Genomic DNA, 20,890 nt, shown 5'->3' with positions numbered 1-20,890 from the left:
ATTTCCTGCTTGACAAACAAGAACGAGTTTGGATTATTTTTCTTTTCTGAAGCAAAGCAACACTAACATGGTATGACGACTTCAGCAATCAATATTTCGAAACTAGCTACTGTACTTGTGACCATGTCGTTGTCTTGCACTGCTGTTGCACATACTAGTACCCCGTAGTGTATAGCTCCCGTCGTGCAAGATCACACTAGACAAGAGAGGCAGAAGTTTCCCAAGTTCGAGCCACGAGTTTTGCTCAAACTCGATCTTATCTTTGAGAAAACAGCAGATGCATATATTTTTAAGGGCAGCAAAGTTGACCGGAATATTAGCAGGGCTGACTTCCTAAACTTTAAGATCAAAGTTAGAGTCAACACGTTCAACTTTATTAAATTAAACCTGCCTGTATAATGTATGCGTTTAGCCCAAAAGCTGCACTTTTTCCGGTTAAGGTGTACAGAAATAGTCAGACCGATCAGGTTAGGTAAAAATATCTTTCGGGGTCCTCCTTTTGCTCATTACACCAAAGTCAATTGACCAAAAGACATGGACATATTGACAAATGCAATGCGTCTAAATTGCTAGGTACTATCTAACACGGTAAAAGGCCATGCAATGCTTATAAAGAAAAATTCCTAGGTATTGTTAGTAACAAAAATATCACCAGAAAATGGACATAATATTCATTCACTAGTGAACAACCATCATCCTTAAAAGTTCTTCACGTATTCAGGAGGGTCTTGGGTCTGTTTTCTCCAATTTTCAAGTATAAGTCGAAGCCTAGCTCCAGACCGGAGCCAGTATGAACTACATCAAGGTTCAGGGCCAGATATTCCTGGCAACTAGTAAAGTTTATCATACCCACATGCCTGACTATATACCGATCTATATATATTACCTCGGAAACACTGGAATTAAGCTGCAAAGGGAAACTGTTTAGTTGGCAAGAACATAATATTTTCTGAACCTTGACACCACAAGTAAGCACTTCTTAGAGAGACCGTTGTTTTCCAAAGACCACACAATAGCTTCACTAGGGGAAGTACGCAAACATTTATGCTTGCACACCCACAATTCAGAATTTCAAAGCCCACGTCTTACAAGATCGCGCTAAAAGAAAGTGGGAGTTTTCTGAAGTTCCAAACATGAGTTTGATAGCTGTTATGTGGTCCTGACTCTGACTTGTTCCTTCAGAGATTGGCCTTGATTCTGCCCATCAGAAAATAAAAAAGAGTGGCATGATTGACCTGCCCAAGCGAACTATTAGTCAATACGTTCATCCTTTACGAACATTTTGGTGCTCCAAATTCTCTTTTTGCACATTATCCCATAGTAAACTGAAATTTGCTGATGAAATAATAGTACTACTAAATTTCACATATTACCCAAAATGGTGACAGAAGTGATGTGCCATGTGCAACGTTTTAATTTGCTGAAGAGGATATTGATATTTCCAAATAGAATAACTCGGTTTTTGTTTACATGAAGCTCTATGTATTCTTATGAAGACTAAACGTAAGTTTTTTGCATGTGACTATGTACGTCAGTCGATGCAAAGGCAGGGTTCTGTCACTAGATAAGACATGCTCCCTCGTTTATGTAAAAACACTAAGTTTTGCAAGTAACAGAATAGACCAGTGGAATGTAAATGTATGTTCTGTTCCTTCACTAGAAAAGCATAGGCTTGAACCTTTTCAGAGTTGGTGGAACCAATCCTCAAAAAATCACTATTTCTGCATCCTTCGATGCCCTTCTCATCTTCAGGAGGCTCTTGAGGTCATCTTTTCCTAATTTTCCTTTATCTCTTATTTCTGCTTTTCTTAGAACTGGTGCATCTTCAAGTATACGTTTCAAGAACGCTAGCTCTGCAGATGAAGCAGTAAAGTTGTTCATACCAACTACACGAACATTCTGGAAGAGACAGCCATCTATTGATTCCCATAAATGCACTGTGGGTACCATGGGATTCTTGGAAGTGAGCTGCAAAGTACAAACTGTAAATTAACAAGAGCTATGAAGATTTATTTATAATATGTAGCAAGTCAAAGATTTTATCATTTCACCTTCAAATTAATAAGCTGCGAGTTGGGGGCATGCTGAAATAAGCAAAGAGCAAGATTTGCCTGCTTCAGATTACCAAGATCTAAGTACAGGCTTATCTCTGTAAGCTGGTTGAATGATTTTGGCGGCTTGTAAACCAAGAATTCATGTTCTGCAAGCTGTAAACTAGCAAGAGGTCCATAAATATAATACTAAACTGTGAAATAAACAGGCACCAAGGAAAACTGGACTATCACTGATTCTTACCTCAAATATTGACCCATGAAGTGAAATATTTTTAACATCTGAAAGAGAAGCAATAAATTGAGAAACATTGAAATTGCATCTGGCATTCAAAGCGTCACCAGCAACTTGTTTCAGTTCAATGACTGCCGAAGTAAGATATGGAGTATGCAGACTGAGGTGATTAAACCGGCCATGAACTGTAAGTATCTTGAGCTTTGTTGAATGGATATTGATATTGGCAAAGCTGATAAGCCAAAAGAGAGTAAGCTTTTCTAAGTTTGGGAAACTTGCTACTAAATCCCCAAAATTGTTTCCTTCAACAGTGAAGAATTCAAGATGAAGAGTATGCAAGTGTTTGAAGCCTTTATATAGCATTGGCAGCTGTGAAGTTGTCCATACACATAGCCGCAGCTGCACATATTCGAGCTCAGCACAGGAGAAAAAACTAGAAGGGATGTTGTAATCTTCATGCATACTTGTCATAAGTTGAATTTCCTTAATTCTGTTTCTCGAAAGCATGAGCATCCAACGATAAATGTGTCCTCTAGTAGATATTTCAATCCCTAGGGTATCCAGTCTAAACTTTAGAACTGGGCCATTGTGGAGGGAGAGAAACATGTCAGTGAACTTAAGAAACCTGCATTGAAGATCGTTTTCATTGTCATTTTCTGAAGCAAAATCATCTCCCCTGAACATCAGTTCGGTCATCGAAGTCCATGTGTACCGCCATTTCCTTGACAAGAGGCAAGTTCTAACAGCTTCTTTTATTGGCAGACAACAAAGAATTTTGTCTTTGAGGCCGTCCGGTAGATTGCTGATGATATCTTCCTCTGCAACATATTTAGATATCTTTGTTGAGGAACATCCGTGGTCCATCTGGTACACTTGTAGTGTGAGAAACTGAGAACCTGCACGCCGTGTGATAAAGGAAACTTATAAATCTCAAACATGCCAAAATTAGAGACGGGAGCAAAGTAGACAATCCGTAACTGGATGAATTCCTCTTCTTGTTATGACATTCTATTGATTGAAAAGATATACACAAAAAATGTTTAAGGAAGTAAAGTCATATGTCAAAGAAATTTGACATCTACCACAACAATTCATAGTAATCAGATGAGCATTTCTGTAGAACAACCCAGAAAAGGTTAAACGGGCACCACTTTAATTGATTGGACATCTCAGTATAATCTGCACCATAATGTTGGCACAAATTAGATCATATGATTAAGATTGCGATTCTCGGCTAAACACTTTATACATGCAGCTGAAAAGAGACACTTAAGATGCCGTACTTCTAATTTTTTGTTTACCTACAAGAGAACACATCTGCCTAAATCCTAGGCCACTTGTACACGAACAGAAATCTTGGTTAACTGAGCCATCCACACAATTACACTACGGAATTGCTAAGTTTCAGCTAGCTGAGACGTAGCTTATGTTTTAGTCACGTGCTCCACCGTTGGATTTTGTTTCTACTTGAAGATTCGTGTTTGTTGTTGTTTGCACTTTATTTAGATCCGCATTGAAACACACTAATGTAATTCAACTGAGACATAAGTCAAGTTTCAGTCGACTGAGCCTTAGAGACACCCATTACACTAACCCAAGATAGACCGTGTTGGCTTATTTGGGAAAACTGAAGCAGCAAAATGGCAAAAAATCACAGCGCACGCTAGCAAAAAAATCCCCAAGCAGAAGTGAGCGGGCGACGATGTGAAAGCGGAAAGGGGTCTCACCTAGGGTTTGGGCGGCTACCTCAAATCCCTTCCTGTTCCCTGCCCTTGCTGGATTCGGCCAGTTTCTCCTGCAGCCGCCGCCGGTGCGGATCGTGTCGAGGCAGCACCGCGCCAACCCAACAGAGTGAATGCGGCGAGAAGGCCGGCGAGTCGGCGCTGGGTATTATGGTCTAGTCCTACAAATACCCATGACTAAGACCAAATACCAATGGCTTAGTCTTATGGCCCATACAGCCCACTACTATTTGGGCCGAGCCCCATCAAAAACCGGATGTTTCTGTTTACTTGGGTTTTGGAAACCTTCTAATAAAATGCGGAATCCTATTCATCGCCCGCGGGTGATGGGTACAAACCATCGCCCACGTGATGGTGAGTTTGGGCGTGGCCCATCAACAGGCAGGGAGGCAGTAGACTTCGGGTTTTTCCAGTTTTTATCGAGTTTTTTCTGGTTTTTCTTGGGTTTCGGTTTTCTTTCGATTTTTCCGTGATTTTTTAATTTTTAAATAAATTTTAAAGTCGAGCAAATTTTGAATTTAAGCAAATTTCAAATTCGAACAAATTTCAAAGTAAGCAAATTTTTAATCTGATCAAATTTCAAATCTGAGCAAATATCGAATCTGGGTGTTTTTTAAATCTAAGCAAATTATGAATCTGGGCAAATTTAAAATCTAAGCAATTTTCAAATATTAGAAAATTTCAGTTCTGAGCAAATTTCAAATCTAAAAAAATTTCGAATTTAGAAAATTTTGAAACAACCGAACTAATGGGCCAGGCCCATTAACGGTTTCCCCCTGAGGGGTGATGGTTAGCTGCTCCCTAATAAAATACGGAGAAGAAGTTTTTGCGTGGTTTTTTGCTGTTTCTGCGATTTAGCCTATTTATGGCTGGTTTCCTTCGGTTTATGGTTTTTCTTTTTTTTCTTTTCATTTTCTGTTTCTTCTTTTGTGATTGATATTTTTAATATATTTGAAATACAAAAATTTATATTTATGAAAAAAATTGAAATTTTTTGAGCAAAATTTTTTTTGAACAAAAAACTTTGAGCAAAAAAAACTTTTGATCACAAATTTTTTTGAACAATAAGTTTTTGAGCAAATTTTTTGAATCCAAAAAATTTATGTACTCAAACATTTTTGTTCAAATTCAAATTTTGCTCAGTTTCAAAATTTATTCACATTCAAATTTTGTTCAAATGCGATTTTCAATTAGGTTCGAATTTTAAAAATTTGAAAAAAATGATTGCAAATTAATTTGTTGAAATGATGAACTGTATGTACGCCCGCATGCGTGTGAACACAATTTTCGACTGGTTGCAAATCCAGTGCATAACACAAGATGGGCCAAACCCAACTCGAACACCCATGCATGTGTTGCGTATAAAGGTACGCCAACAAGCGATGCATAGGTGCACCCAGTGGCGAAGCTTCGAAGAAAATGTTGGGCGGGCCATGATAACGGAGAAGAATTTTTTTAACTCACTTCACTGGAAATTAGTCATTACTCAATACTTCTGCTCTCATTAGTCAAAATCAGCAGATATAAACATGTACTCCGTATGTCTATCAAATTCCTAAGTAACAAATTGGGGAAAGGGTGGTCAGAAAAAATTGGAGAGAAACTTTTCTTCCTAATGCAATGGAGATTAGTAAGAGAGATGAGTACGGGCTCGATTTGCTGGCTGGCTGCAGCTCCTACTGCATGGCTGCTGGACCTCTGATGGCTCGCCGTGTCCGCGCCTCCGGCGACCCCTGCCCCATGGCCTTGGGCGGCGCTACTGTCTGTTGGCCCGCTGCTGCTCTAATACTTCCCCCAGTCCCCCTTATTCTCGTACCTACGTCCATGGCAGAGCTAGAGACGGACAGCGGACGAATCGTCGGTGATACCGGGAGTGTGAAGGCCGTGCAAGGTACAGAGGAAGAGGTGCTAGTGGGCTGGGCCTCTCCTACATAGCCATACATTTTTTTCCGACAAAAACCTGGGCGGGCCACGGCCCAGTTAGGCCCTAACGTAGCTCCGCCAGTGGGTGCACCTATGCCGGCTGCCTAGCAATGCTTGCGAGCCAACGAAGGGCCCACGAGTGTTTAACCTTCTTATTTTTAAAATCGAAGATTGTAAAAGAGAAATTGTGCATTTTAAACTAACTTGTAGGGTTCTTTGAAAAAAAAAACTTAACTTGTAGAGGTTAGTTAAATCGAATCTTAAGTTCTGAATCTTAAAACTTGGCACACCGAACGGTGTTCTAGATCTATCTCGAAATGTGAGTGTTTTTACACACTAGAAAACAATCTCAAACGGAATAATTCGCTAGGCTCTAAGTTGGCCTACATGTCATACATATTTTCCGCCTCCAGTCTCTCTCCTAGCCAATTTCTCTGTATGTTCATGTATAGGCTATCAGAACTCATCTATAGCAATTTTTGTCTCTCTGTAGTCCTAGCCAAGGAGCTAGTGGCCTCCTTCCTATTGCTACGCCTATGGCAGCGTGCAACTCATTGAGATGTCACTATTGCCGTAAGTGTTAGTGGACCACCGCGATGATGACGTACCCAGTGCCCTAGAGCTTGAAGAAGTGCATTATGGCCACTCCATGATGCTGCAGCGGCAGAGTCATCAAAAGGAACACGGTGGCCGATGGCGGCACAATGCCGATCATCCATGTTGTGGTGTTCTACCACCCGCCACCAACACGACACCATAGTCGAGCGCACCTACACCTTACTCCTTGTAACACCTAGCGACAATTACAGGGATGCAAGCCAAAGGCGCACCGCTATCCTCGCCCCTCCATCACCGGGGATGTGCAAGTAGCTTATTGTTGTAGATCTCGTTGTATTAGACATAAGGGAAATCATCGTGCTAATGCCACAAAGTACCAACACATTGTAGAAGCAACCATGGTCGTGGGGGCGGCTCATCCATTGTGGCTAAATGGGAAACCTAACTGTACGAACCCGAGGAAAGGCTGCACAACTTCCGTAGGGGTGTTAAGGCTGAAGCTTTTTGTAGTGCTAGCAGAATGATGAGAACCATAGACCAAAAAAACCAGACTAAAATCACACAAACAAACATGAAACCTAACGAATCCTAGGAGACCCGCCGATCACACAACTTCACGCACCTTCTGTCAGTGCTAGGCGCACCACGAGAGCGAAGATAGGGCAGTAAGGACCTTATTTTGACATCTGGATGTCCCGCCGTCCCACCATCCGAAGAAGACATAGAAAGACCTAAACTAAGAAACAGAAACATTCCCCCGCGGTTTGCCACACCTTCGAGGCGTGAAAGGCTGTCAGAGTCGTGGTAGACCGACGACAGCACCGACGGAGGGGCGGAGACCCTAGCTGCCTTGGGGTCGCCTTCTTTTCCTCCTCTTTTCTCTCGTACCGGTTCGGGTACCAACTATTGAGTATCTTTATCTGTGATGTTGGTGCCTGGCAAGGAACAACACACATGTTTGTGGCATTTGGCGTATTTTTTCATCTGTGATGTTGGTGCCGAGCAAAGAAGAGCACACACATGTTTGCACCATTAATTTCGCACAGATCGACTCGGTACAGAAATGACAACTATAATCGATGCCGACATTTTGGCTTTAGGTGCACGTGAATCATTCCATTGCGTAGGGTACACAGCATAGTGGAGTCTGTTTAGCAAATATTGAAAACATCGTCACTGAATAAAGCAGATTTCAGAACAGTGGTTGTAGGAAGACTTACCGCTTAATTAGACATGTTTGTAGGAAACGTGCATTGCATGTACACGGTTACTGGTACCTGGAAATAGGCAAGTTGCATATACGAGTCGACAAAACTGTGTGGCCTCCCATATCTCTCTGCCTGTCGTATGTGTCCTCGTGTACAGCGTGTGCTGGGCCCTAGCTAGCCTGACTACCGATAGTTCTCACTTTGTCATTTTATGCAATATGTTCAGACTGATAAGATTTAAATTGAGTCGAGCAGAACTCTGGACAGGAGATAGGAGCACAGCTGCAGGGAGATCGATCGCGAGAAGTTCGAAACTCGTGAAAGAGGAGCTTCAAGGTTGAAGAAACCAGCCGAGACTCCTTTTAAGATCTCATGGCGATCCTCGTATCTTGCGTTCCTACCAGAGCCTCGGCGCTACACACTCCAGGGGTTTCTCGTCGGCAAACGAGCACAGGTAGTATATCTGTATCAGCTCGCCGCCGGCGAATCCCCGTCGGCTTAACCACGGAGTCTTGGGGCATCAGCTGTGTCCCGCCGATTACAAGAGCAACACCGTAAGTGCATATATACCTGACACCTGTTGCTTATCATTTGGCCCATCTAATTCGCACGTCGATGGCGGCATGCATGCATGTAGATTGTAGAGTAGTGTCAACAAGCTTTCCACACGTACTAGCCAGTGTACGGCAGCATCGGGGCGTCCTGAAACTAGCCGGCGGCGACGGTGCGGCGTGGTGATCGAGGAGCAGAGGGAGCGGGGAGTTGGGGACGTGTAGCGAGCTTCTGCGGTGAGCGATGCAGAGCCCTATCTGTGATAAAGCTATACCCGGTGTGACGGTAATGCGATCGGCCGGCAACGCGCGTGTGCTCCCCGTGGACGTGGAGCGGCAGGGCGACGGCTTCCTGCTGAGCTCCGTGCGCCGTGCGCAGCGGATCTGGACTCTGGAGCGGCTGGCGTGCCAGCTCCAGGTAGACGTCCGCGAGGGCCTCTCGTCCTGCGGACTCGGCGTGCAGTGCCATGGCTCGATAATCGATGCAGCAGCAGCGGCGGCTCTATGGGGCAGTGCAATCATGTGGAATATGGCATTGGGTGGAAATGTGGAATTCTTGTGTCGTTAATGCGGCGAGGCTGTGGACTCGGTCGACCCGAGACGGTATGACTTGATGTCGATCGGGGCGGTGATTTCGGTTTTCGGTTTCGGATGTGTTGGTGCGACGATCATGGTCTGCGGGTGGTAGCAACAACTTGGAATATACTATGTGGATGGGTGATGCGGCGGTGTATCAGTGCAGCGATCTCAGGAAGGTGTTTTCCGCAAGTGGTATCGGCAGGTTGCACAAGGCTTAGGAGAGCAGCCAATTGTCCTCTGTGTTGTTCCTCGGCGTGTCAGTTGTGCCATATGCATGGAGGGTCTTGTGGCATGCAAGTGTCTTATCTTTAGCACCATGCGGACCAAGGTACCTTGATGTGGTGTGAGGGTGATTTCGGGCGAAAGCCCAGTGCTCCAACACCAACGACCATGATGCATGTGGGTGTCGTGATCCTCTATGGGGGTGTGGTCACCTTCGGTGCCAGGACTCTGGTGAAAACCCTTTACATTATAGGTCTTAGTGTGATGACGGTGCCTAGTGTTGTCACCCTCTTGGGGGCGTTGCCATGGAGTTTTTGTTACCTTTCGTCATGCCTCGACGTCATTGGCGGGCAAGTCCGGATCTTGTCTCTATGTACCTTCATCTTGGGTGTGTGTCATTATCCTCGGTCTTCTATCTTTTACACATGCTTGAGTCATCACCATTCCCGGTCCTCGTTGTCCGCTGATAGGATCCACGCTCCACAGGCCGGAGTGAGAGGGCATATGACCCTCTCCGGCATCATCTTGGGGTGTGCGGTGTGGCGAGGCCTTGTAGTTTCCCAAGGAAGCGCCATGTCACCTCTAGTCGGTGGTCTCGGGTGGTTTTTGTGGGGTGTGGCTGCTCTTGTTTTCCTCTATCGTTGATCCACTTTGTAAGAGAGTTCCTTCATCTTTTTTTTTATTTGTTCGGTTGTGTGGTTTTATATATAAAGTGGGGCGAAAGTGTGTTTTGGTGGAGCGGGTTTCTTGATTAGATGTGTTTGTCCGGATGATGCTTAGGCTGGTTGTATCAATTTTTTCTTGGTTTTCCACTAATTAATCGAGGAATTATCTTTTCTCGATTAGTGAATAGGCTTGAAATTTTGCCTGGTTTTGTGTAAAAATAGGTATACAGAGAATATTGAAGTTCACCTATATTGTTTCAGAATCGCTGCAGTTGATTCAGGAGTCGGAGAGCCGCCAGCAGGAGGAAAATTCCCAGCAGTTGATCCAGGAGCCGGAGAACCGCCAGCGGGAGGAAAAACCTCAGCAGTTGACCCAGTACCCGGAGAACCGCCAGCACGAGGGAAATTTTCCTTACCCAACATACCTTCATGGTTCGTACGTATACTACATAAAAGTTACACGGTTGCATCCGTTCCTTGTCCACATGTTTCTAGATTTGTTTCATGAATTTCCTTCTCACATTCAAAAGTTATATATGAAATTCTCAGGGTGAAGTTGGTCGTTGGTGCCTACTTTGCTGCAGTACCATTTTACTGGCAGATGAGGGCAATGGAAGGTAACTTCGAATCAGATATATTACCAATTGACACACTTGTGTACTAGTGCATCTTGATTTTAACATCTCTCTCTGTGTAAATAACATCGATCCAATAGAAAGGGTGGAGGAAGCAGCAGAGGAAGCAATGGAAGCGGTGGAAAGGGTGGCGGAGACGGCTGAGAAAATTGCCGAAGATGTCGCTGAAGCGTTTCCTGAGAATAAAAGCCTAAAAAAGGCAGCATCTAGGATCAAGGCCATCACATATGAGGTCGAGGAAGATGCGAACAAAGCCGAGGCCCTACTTCATAAGGTTAGATCAATTGCCTACTAATTTTACTTGTTGAGCTGTGTTTCTGTGTTAGTGTAACTTAGCTAGCTCAAACCTTGAAAACAGAATTTTTAGGGAAAACTACTTGAAGTAGCATCAAAGAGTTTTTGACACATGGCAAGAAAAAATAAAGCAATTAACTCGATTTTTAAGTGGATAGAACTTTTCTCCGAAATAGGGTGCAAAGGAATTTTTCATAGTATAATCCCGAAGAATTTTAATTATGTAAATTAAACAACATGGAAACTTTTCAAAGGATTCAAATTATGTAAATTAAACAACGCGAGAAGTTCGAAACTCGTGAAAGAGGAGCTTCAAGGTTGAAGAAACCAGCCGAGACTCCTTTTAAGATCTCATGGCGATCCTCGTATCTTGCGTTCCTACCAGAGCCTCGGCGCTACACACTCCAGAGGTTTCTCGTCGGCAAACGAGCACAGGTATATCTGTATCAGCTCGCCGCCGGCGAATCCCCGTCGGCTTAACCACGGAGTCTTGGGGCATCAGCTGTGTCCCGCCGATTACAAGAGCAACACCGTAAGTGCATATATACCTGACACCTGTTGCTTATCATTTGGCCCATCTAATTCGCACGTCGATGGCGGCATGCATGCATGTAGATTGTAGAGTAGTGTCAACAAGCGTGCTAGCCAGTGTACGGCAGCATCGGGGCGTCCTGAAACTAGCCGGCGGCGACGGTGCGGCGTGCTGAGGAGCAGAGGGAGCGGGGAGGGGACGTGTAGGGAGCTTCTGCGGTGAGCGATGCAGAGCCCTGTCTGTGATAAAGCTATACCCGGTGTGACGGTAATGCGATCGGCCGGCAACGCGCGTGTGCTCCCCGTGGACGTGGAGCGGCAGGGCGACGGCTTCCTGCTGAGCTGCGTGCGCCGTGCGCAGCGGATCTGGAGCGGCTGGCGTGCCAGCTTCAGGTTTGCCATCGGGCGGACGTCCGCGAGGGCCTCTCGTCCTGCAGACTCGTCGTGCAGTGCGATGGGTCGATAATCGATGCAGCGGCGGCTCTATGGGGCAGTGCAATCTTGTGGCATTCTTGTGTTGCTAATGCGGCGAGGCTGTGGGCTTGGTCGACCCGAGACGTATGACTTGATGTCGTTCGGGGTAGCGGTTTTTGTTTCGGATGTGTTGGTGCGAGGATCATGGTCAGCGGGTGGTAGCAACTTGGGCTACATGTGGATGGGTGATGCGGGCATGCGGCGGTGTAGCAGTGCAACGCAGGCTGCACAAGGCGTAGGAGAGCAGCTGGATGTCGAGTCCCCCCCCCCCCTCCCCTCCCTCGACATTTTTACAACATTGAGTGTGTTGGTCTCATGTCGTGTGAACGACGTTGGCACCATGCAGACCAAGGTACCTTGATGTGGTGTGAGGGTGATTTCGGGCGAAATTCCAGTGCTCCAACACCAACGACCATGATGCATGTGGGTGTCGTGATCCTCTATGGGGGCATCCTCGTGGTCATCTTCGGTGTCAGGACTCTGGTGAAAACCCTTTACAATATAGGTCTTAGTGTGACGACGGTGCCTAGCGTTGTCACCCTCTTGGGGGCGTCGCCGTGAAGTTTTTGTTACCTTTGGTCATGCCTCGACGTCATTGGTAGGCAAGTTCGGATCTTGTCTCTATGTACCTTCATCTCGGGTGCGTGTCATTATCGTTAGCCTTCTATCTTTTACACATGCTTGAGTCATCACCATTCTCGGTCCTCGTTGTCCGCTGACAGGATCCACGCTCCACAGGCCGGAGTGAGAGGGCATATGACCCTCTCCGACATCATCTTGGGGTGTGCGGTGTGGCGATGCCTTGTAGTTTCCCAAGGAAGCGCCATGTCACCTCTAGTCTCGGGTAGTCTCGGGTGGTTTTTTGGGGTGTGGCTGCTCTTGTTTTCCTCTATCTTTGATCCACTTTGTAAGAGAGTTCCTTCATCTTTTTTTTTTGTTCGGTTGTGTGGTTTTATATATAAAGCAGGGCAAAAGTGTGTTTTGGTGGAGCGGGTTTCTTGGCTAGATGTGTTTGTTCACCTATTTTGTTTCAGAATCGCTGCAGTTGATTCAGGAGCCGGAGAGCCGCCAGCAGGAGGAAAATTCCCAGCAGTTGATCCAGGAGCTGGAGAACCGCCAGCGGGAGGGAAAACCTCAGCAGTTGACCCAGTACCCGGAGAACAGCCAGCACGAGGGAAATTTTCCTTACCCAACATACCTTCATGGTTCGTACGTACTATACATAAAAGTTACACGGTTGCATGTGTTTCTTGTCCACCTGTTTCTAGATTTGTTTCATGAATTTCCTTCTCACATTCAAAGCTATATATGAGCTTCTCAGGGTGAAGTTGGTCCTTGGTGCCTACTTTGCTGCAGTACCATTTTACTGGCAGATGAGGGCAATGGAAGGTAACTTCGAATCAGATATATTACCAATTGACACACTTGTGTACTAGTGCATCTTGATTTTAACATCTCTCTGTGTGTAAATAACATCGATCCAATAGAAAGGGTGGAGGAAGCAGCAGAGGAAGCAATCGAAGCGGTCGAAAGGGTGGCGGAGACGGCTGAGAAAATTGCCGAAGATGTCGCCGAAGCGTTTCCTGAGAATAAAAGCCTAAAAAAGGCAGCATCTAGGATCAAGGCCATCACATATGAGGTCGAGGAAGATGCGAACAAAGCCGAGGCCATACTTCATAAGGTTAGATCAATTGCCTACTAATTTTATTTGTTGAGCTGTGCTTCTGTGTTAGTGTAACTTAGCTAGCTCAAACCTTGAAAACATAATTTTTAGGGAAAACTACTTGAAGTAGCATCAAAGAGTTTTTGACACATGGCAAGAAAAAATAAAGCAATTAACTCGATTTTTAAGTGGATAGAATTTTTCTCTGAAATATGGTGCAAAGGAATTTTTCATAGTTATGTAAATTAAACAACATGGAAACTTTTCAAAGGATTCAAATCCCCCATCCCAAGCACCTAATAAGACTACTATAAAACTGTTTTGAGTTGAGTAATCAGTAAGAGTAGATCAAGTAAGAGGTGTGGTGCTTACTATGTGAAGATGTTTGATGTCATATAAAAATTAAACTATTTTATTTTCTTCCTCCATTCAACGCAGATTGAGCAAATAGAGAAAGAGGTGGATGAAGCAGTTGATTCTATCACGAAGAAAAAAAAATGAAGAGAAAGAACTCATGAACAGGAGACGAAGGGGTTGGCAAACAAAAGTAGTAGTAAAACTTACTAGTGGCAGTTGTTAACCGAGTATATAGAGGCAAAATGCATGATTTCGTTGCTATTATCCTTGTATACTAGACCATAATGGCGCGCGTTGCTGCGCCCGTCCTTTTTCTGATAGAATGATAGAATTGTTGTAAATATGTTAATGCATGAAACATAGAAGTTGAGTTCATATGAACTTACCGACATATTGCTCAGAAAATGCTCAAAGGGGGGAACTCAGTCAGTTTGAAACAAAAAGAGGTATGCGTGATGCACTAATGTAATTTTTCTATGTATTACATTCATTTAAATATATATATGTAGGTCTTCCTTTTAGCTAATGGATTTTGGTTTGGTTCAAATGACTTTGAACTACTGACAGAACTGCAAATAATAGAAAACAAAAACATATAGCTATTTGGTTGTAAATAGCACCTTAACGGAAACAGTTGTACAGGACAAAGATGGAGCTCACGCCTAATTAGGTTGAAGGTTGTACATGTGTTTCCACCCACGGTATACAGTGGACAGGATTTGGGAACTTGAGTAATAAAAAATGTTATTATTAATCAAAGATAAGAGCAGCTAATAGAGCGCAAATGATTACTGATAATGAACACAGATATCAATCCCCCATTGCATACAAAGGGGGGCACTTAAGATATCTTGGGTTTAGCAGCATCTCAATACAAACTTGGACCAACATCCTCAAATAGTACACTGTCAGAAACTGAAATGAGTAATAGGATCACCATTCGCTGCCCCTAATGTTAACAATACAGACACATCATGAACATCCACAGGTCCTACTTGTACTTAATAACTGAAGGTACATTGCAGCGTGCAAGCCTGCATATGTTCATATATGGCCTGTAGCAGCATTGACTTAGTTCAGACGCTATGGAGGCAGAGCAATTACATAACTTGAACCAAGTGCCAACACTGAACACCAGTGAGTAGAAGACGTCCTTCTCCCGTAAAGTATATAAAGTAATGATGAATTCCTTTTGCACAAGTGGTTTCATCTATAGTACATTGGTTTTTTCAATTTCTCAAATTGAAGAAATGATTGTTCCTACCATTGAGCTGAGCATCATTTTGAAACATGATGGAACACATTATGGGTGCACATTAGATACACCATCAGCAGCAACAGCTAGGGTACAAACTTTACCTCGATGCTACCCAGGATACCAAGAGGCTTGTAGATTGAAAACTATGGAAACGATGTACCTTAGTTGGACATTTGTAAATACAATTGAGCATGAAAATGCATCAGTCATTTATGTATGGTCTTATATGTTTATAACCAAATCATGAAGACGCACATTGCCGCGCCCATCTGTCTTTTGGAAAGAATATATAGATGTTCTAAAATGCTGGAAATAGAGACATTTGGTAAACTTTTAACAATATGAATTGCAATGCAATGATTCTCTCGATCACATGCATGATAAGATACAAAAAAATACTCAGAGCAAAATCTTACAAATCCTATTCTCTAAAGGCTCGCATCTTCTACTCTTGCCCAGATTTCAACTCTGATATGACGTGCAAGTTAGTTTTGGTATTGCCCAGAACCTGAATGTCAATATGAGGTGCAACATCGAATCTTAAAACACCCACTTTATTTTCATGGCTGAACATGAATGTCATCAATATGAAATGCAACGCTGAACCTAAAGATGTCCTCACCTATAGAGCAGAGCACAAATTATCATCTCAGATCAGAATCATTATCTAAGAAATAGTGATAGATAATGGTTCGTTATTATTGACATAGTTAGGTCCATCATCCATGAACTCCATATAACAGCGACAATATAATTGACTTAAGTTTGATATATGAACAGAACCAGTTATATAAGATCAAAGAATTCTTAAACCCTGACATATAGAACCAATAAATTTGAGCCAAAGTCTCTCGCGGATTTATTTGTATCTTCACATCAGCCCGTTTGTTATCCACTTATCTTGCATAGTGCAGAATTAAGAATCTCATATGCAGGTCAATTTACACCCAGGTTACCCGCGTAAAAAATAGACTCAAGTTGCATGGAAGACACCCAATTTTTTTTGCTAATCTGAAACTTCTTACGAAAGCAAGTGCAACATCTTAAGGTTGCAAACCATTCAACTAAAAGTTGTAGGTGCAACTTAAGATTGGTTGCGAGATGGAATACCATTGCCATGCTGGTAAGATTTTGTGTCTATGAAATAAAAGCATTAGCTCGCAATCAGTAAAAGCATAGTAATTAAATTGATATGCCTCTAGGATGAACAATTAAACCTGAAAAAAGGCTATCAATACTTACTCAACACGTACGAAGGCGGTAGCATTTGATTGGAATGACATGTCAGGCTGCTATCGAAACTGAATCTGACTTATTTTGCAATATTTAAGCATTTAAAATGGTTTGTTGGTGAGAAGAAAAAATCAAGGATCAGCTGAAGCAAAGCTAATGCCACATAATAAAAATTAAGCTGGAGAAAGGAAATTTAATGAACAAACAGGACATTGATATCCTATTACGCTGAAATCCCCACAACCATAATCCAAAATTACTATTTCAGTGACACGCCACAGATTTAATCATTTTACGACCCCATCCAACCAATGACAAATGATGAACCAATGATAGTCCAACTAAGAAGAACCAAAATGACTTGCTCGGACAACCATGCATAAGATAATTAGCTGCAATAGAAAGATGTAAAATGATTGTAAAATATGCATATGTTTAAACTATATTCTGATTTCTATTTATTTCCTTAATAAGAAAAGATTGAAGGGACATTGCAATAGAAATTTCAGGGTAGTATCTTTTTATTCATGGCAATTGTTTCCATGGACCTATAAAAAATTATGATAAATAGCTACTAAGCATGCTGGCCAGCATATAAGTTATAGAAGGTCATCACTGTCCATGTGTGTGATGGCAGACAATAATTTTGTGAAGTTGTTGAGAACATGCGATTAATAGCTTACTCCATCCCTGTTTCCAATCAAATTATTATACCATAATCTGAATATATTTTGAAATAAAATTGTGGTTTAACAAGTGATGGTTGGATACCTTCTAGAAAAATGATCTTTCTGCCGCCATGATACCATGATACAATCTATACATAACTGAATCATAACTTAATTTGTCTCCAACTTCAACCTTAGCAATAATGAGCTGATCTGAATATCCTTCACAAAGTCCAAATCAGATAGGTTGATATCACACATCAAAATGGGAATAACAGAGGGATGTGTTCTAGTCACTCGTTTTCAACCAATATTGTAAATGTTGTAGCTGCAAATCATGGATAATTGGGACACAAGGTCTTAAAAGCTCAAAAGCATGATGACTCTAGGTAGCCTCGAAAACTTAATTAATTGAGCACAACTGAGACAAAAGAAATTCTCACTGTGTGTTGCAAGGAAAAGTAAATAAAAAGTGAAGCAAATGCTCACCATTATCTCAAAAGAAAAGTATATGTAGGCCAGTGTAGTATGCTCGTTCTTACCATGATCTCAACGGAGCAGAGCGGCAATATCACCCCGATCTCCTAGCTCATATTTTCTTGCCAACACTGCCGCACAGGCGAATGTGAGAAGGCATCCTGCCATCGACCTTCCATACGCCGTCGCTGGCTGCAGGACCTTATGTCTCCTCTCCCTGGTCCTGCCATATACGAATCCCCACTGCCAGGCCGCACTCGCCGCTGTTCCCCCCAGCTTGTGTACAGAACCGCATCCTGATTTCCTCCCTGGCCCACACAACCAAACTAATGAAGCATAACAGGGGACGCGGATAACAGTTGTGCATCTGGAAGCCCACACAACCGAACTAACGAAGCGGCCCAATCACCATTGTAGGTCCAATTCACAAGAGGACGCCTAGGTCATTCTCCGCAGTAGCAGCCCAGTTATGCTGAACCGAGCGGATCGGACAAGAGACATGGTGAAAAATGCTCTGACGCAAGCGATGGGGCGACAGGGAGATCAGGAGCGTCCATTAGCGTGATCGGAAGGCTTAGAGCTTCAAAAGGCTGAGAAGGGCCATAGGTCGTTCAATTTTACTGGCCACAAGCTGGCCAGTCTCAGATTTCGAAAAAAAACTTGTATGGTGATCTAACAGTTGAAACAAATGAGGTCATAAATTTGTTTATTATCTTTGAAAAAGATATGAATGAACAATAATAGATCCTGTCTTTATCTGTAGTGCAAGTACATTCATGCTTGCACCAATAATCAAGATGAACGCAGTAGGAACATAAAAAAAATTATAATTATCCCCTCAATTACCAAGTTTCGACACGATATAACTAAAATGTGGATAAAGCATAATGACTTAAGATCTAATTAACATTTGAACAGTGGCCTCAGTCCCTAAGTAATATTTGAACCGCAAGAAGCAATAGCGTGCAATCGTGTATGTGAGTAATTGCACACTTAATCAGTTCAAAAGATTTCTTAATTCTCAATTAGATTGTAAAGCTTTGAAACACATCTCTTTGCATTAAAGAACAAGTAGCCATGGTATTCTACGATTAAATACATCTATCAGAAAACTGCAAATGTTTCCATGCTGATCCGAACTAAATATATTTTTTCACTTTGCTTTAGGTCAACTGAACTTCAACTTCAACCCTGTACCAATATTATCTTCGTATGAATTAGAGAAAAAAGAAAATATCAGCTGATCCAGACGTAACAGTAAAAGCCTAATGGATCTGCCCACCTTTGGTATGGAGCTGCAGCCAAGGTATCTCCTCTTTTATCACCACTAACTGATCAATTGTGAGTACAACTTTACAGAACCAATTTATCGTCCTAACCAGGCAGAACAGTGCACAAGGATTAAAGGTCGAGCTAGTTTAGAAGTCTGTATACTAAGCAGCAAATATATATGGAGATGATAACCAAATATATGCCCCAGACTGACCAAATTTACCTCTCCATTTTTTCTTCTCGTGAATTTATGGAGATGACAACACAGCACAATGAAAACTAAAGAAGCCAGAACCCTGACATCCAAAGTCAATGAATCTGCCAAAAAAATACTAAATGTAATGTTAGTAGACCAATTATCTGCACTCAATTGTTTCCATTTCCTGAATAATATCACATCTGTAACAAATATCAGACTCAGATATCAGAACAAAGCATTAGACATACCCATGTCGGATTTGATGCAGACAAGCGCCCAATTGCAGCTGCAGCAACCATCCCCCGGGTGAAAACCCAAAAATATGGAGAAGTGATTTCTCGTAGCATGTAGAATGAAAGAACCATAAGAGAAAAGAAGAATAGATGAGGGTTGTTACCATCAGGCGGCTGATGGAGGAAATGCCAGGCCCTGCTCAACGGCGAGGGAGAGGGAGAGCACGAGGTTGCGGACAAGGAGCGCATGAGCGGCGTCGCTCCGGCTCATCTCCATCTCCACCAGGTCCTGCGCGCGCCGAGTTTACCACAGAGGAGGCGAGGAGGCGAGCGACAGGAGGCGGCGGCGAGGGCGACCCCCGAGCTGCTCGATATGTTTTTTTTTTTTTTTTGAGCGGTCTGTCACTCTTTATTCATCATGAATCATAGAGTTTACAGGAAAAGATAAGCCCTCAGGGAGGGTAGCTAGCCAAACATGGCGCCCTACAGGAAGCGTAGTCGCCATCCGAGCTAAAGTGTGTGCTTCTCCATTCGATCGCCGCCCCTCATTGCGAAAGGAGAAACCTCCTCGGTGTTGCACTGTTTCTCTGATCTCCCGAGTGATGTGGCTGAAGCGTCCCATGGATGACCCCTTGAGGCTCTACACAACCTCTGCGCAGTCCGAAGCCACCATGACGTCTCCAATGTGTAGATCCGCCGCTAGCGCCAGGCTCTCCCGACAGGCCATCGCCTCCAGGCAGCCAGGGTCCGTAATGCCATCAAAAACCACTGCCGACGCTCCCAGGTACTCCCCTGTTTGCGAACGGCAAACTGCTCCGACAGAACCTCGCCGTCTTGTTTTTGCCACTGCACCATCCACGTTGATTTTGCAACAGCCTAATGGTGGAGGTATCCAGCGAGGTGTCGCTGCTGCCACTCCTCCTCGCGGCTTCACCATCGCTTGCTTGCTGTCGCCCAGATCCCTGATAAAGGCCTCAACAAAAAGGTGAGTTGCCAACGGACTCTGGTAAATTTCTTCATGGATCACCTTGCGCCTGGCGTGCCAGATTGCCCACATAGTGATCGTCATCCTTATGAATCCTGCATGATCCATTGTATTAAGCATCAGGAATAGCCATTGTCTCGCCGAGGGTTCCGTCGCGAGGCACATGTGCTCCACAATGACCGGGTCTGCCAACGCCCACACACAGCGCGACATATTGCATTCAATCAGGGAATGGCGCCAGGAATCTTCATGGCCGCACACCGAGCAACACGATGATGGTGCCATATTCCGTCTCTGCCTAACATCACCTGTAGGCAGTGAGCACTGGGCCAACCTCCATAAAAAGACCCGCACCTTGGAGGGTACTTTGCACTTCCAAAGTTTCGACCATTCTTTGCTTTCAGCAGGTGTGCTCGACGCCGCTGATCTGTGCTCCAAATAGTCTTCTCTAGTTTTCTTCACAGACACCAGAGCCCTATACGCTGATCGTACTGTGAATACACCGGACTTTTCAAAATGCCAGGCCCAAAAATCGTCTTGTACTCGCGTACACAGTGGGATCCCCATGATCACCTCCACGTCCATAGGGAGAAAGAACTCTTCCAACTTTTCCACATTCCATGTAGCTGAGGTCATATCAATATAATCACTCACCATTTCAGGGGCGCCAACTCTTCTTGGAGCGACCGGAGTTAGCCTCTCGTCTCGGGGGAGCCAGTTGTCCCTCCAGGCCGCAGTCGTAGTGCCGTCGCCTATCCTTCTGATCAGGCCGAGTTTCAACGTATCTCGCCCTTCAATAATCGCCCTCCAAACCTGCGATGGGTGTGACCCCAATTGAGAAGATAGGAGGTCCGTAGAAGGGAAGTAAACCGCCTTA

At 43.7% G+C, this 20,890-nt stretch overlaps 2 protein-coding genes across 9 annotated transcripts; one reads left to right on the top strand and one right to left on the bottom strand.

Annotated features, from left to right (window-relative positions):
• Positions 1–991: 991 nt before the first annotated feature.
• LOC124646546 (F-box/FBD/LRR-repeat protein At1g13570-like) lies at positions 992–4,048 on the bottom strand. 2 transcript variants are annotated; one of them, XM_047186650.1, is made up of 5 exons: positions 4,014–4,048; positions 2,296–3,182; positions 2,052–2,207; positions 1,679–1,968; positions 992–1,235 (listed from the first exon to the last, which is right to left on the bottom strand). In XM_047186650.1, the coding sequence occupies exons 2-4, from the start codon at positions 3,148–3,150 to the stop codon at positions 1,705–1,707; spliced, it is 1,275 nt and encodes a 424-aa protein (XP_047042606.1). In that variant the 5' UTR covers positions 3,151–3,182; positions 4,014–4,048; the 3' UTR covers positions 992–1,235; positions 1,679–1,704. The 2 variants fall into 2 exon arrangements, with proteins under 2 accessions (XP_047042606.1, XP_047042605.1); XM_047186649.1 differs by having other exon boundaries at positions 992–1,197.
• Positions 4,049–7,988: 3,940 nt separating this feature from the next.
• Positions 7,989–13,961, top strand: LOC124706505. 7 transcript variants are annotated; one of them, XM_047238173.1, is made up of 8 exons: positions 8,005–8,271; positions 9,996–10,166; positions 10,284–10,351; positions 10,450–10,643; positions 12,703–12,873; positions 12,990–13,057; positions 13,156–13,349; positions 13,770–13,961. In XM_047238173.1, exons 4-8 carry the CDS (start codon positions 10,597–10,599, stop codon positions 13,830–13,832), a joined length of 543 nt encoding a protein of 180 aa, XP_047094129.1. In that variant the 5' UTR covers positions 8,005–8,271; positions 9,996–10,166; positions 10,284–10,351; positions 10,450–10,596; the 3' UTR covers positions 13,833–13,961. The 7 variants fall into 7 exon arrangements, with proteins under 7 accessions (XP_047094128.1, XP_047094123.1, XP_047094129.1 ...); XM_047238171.1 differs by having other exon boundaries at positions 10,450–11,195; XM_047238170.1 differs by having other exon boundaries at positions 12,714–12,873; positions 13,160–13,349; positions 13,770–13,819.
• The last annotated feature ends 6,929 nt before the right edge of the window (positions 13,962–20,890 follow it).

The sequence above is a fragment of the Lolium rigidum genome, chromosome 4 (genome assembly GCF_022539505.1).
Source record: "Lolium rigidum isolate FL_2022 chromosome 4, APGP_CSIRO_Lrig_0.1, whole genome shotgun sequence".
Lineage (NCBI taxonomy): Eukaryota > Viridiplantae > Streptophyta > Magnoliopsida > Poales > Poaceae > Lolium > Lolium rigidum.
The sequence above is the reverse complement of the archived record's forward strand: the minus strand, read 5'-3'. Positions and strand labels throughout refer to the sequence as shown.

Bases quoted from the DNA above. Each gene is read 5' to 3' on its own strand.
- LOC124646546 (XM_047186650.1), bottom strand. From the start codon at position 3,150: ATGGACCACGGATGTTCCTCAACAAAGATATCTAAATATGTTGCAGAG. The intron at 2,208-2,295 runs GTAAGAATCAGT...GCTAGTTTACAG, and splicing joins TTCATGGGTCAATATTTGAG to CTTGCAGAACATGAATTCTT. The intron at 1,969-2,051 runs GTGAAATGATAA...TGTACTTTGCAG, and splicing joins CGCAGCTTATTAATTTGAAG to CTCACTTCCAAGAATCCCAT.
- LOC124706505 (XM_047238167.1), top strand. From the start codon at position 8,090: ATGGCGATCCTCGTATCTTGCGTTCCTACCAGAGCCTCGGCGCTACAC. The intron at 8,272-9,995 runs GTAAGTGCATAT...ATATTGTTTCAG, and splicing joins CCGATTACAAGAGCAACACC to AATCGCTGCAGTTGATTCAG. The intron at 10,644-12,713 runs GTTAGATCAATT...GAATCGCTGCAG, and splicing joins CCGAGGCCCTACTTCATAAG to TTGATTCAGGAGCCGGAGAG.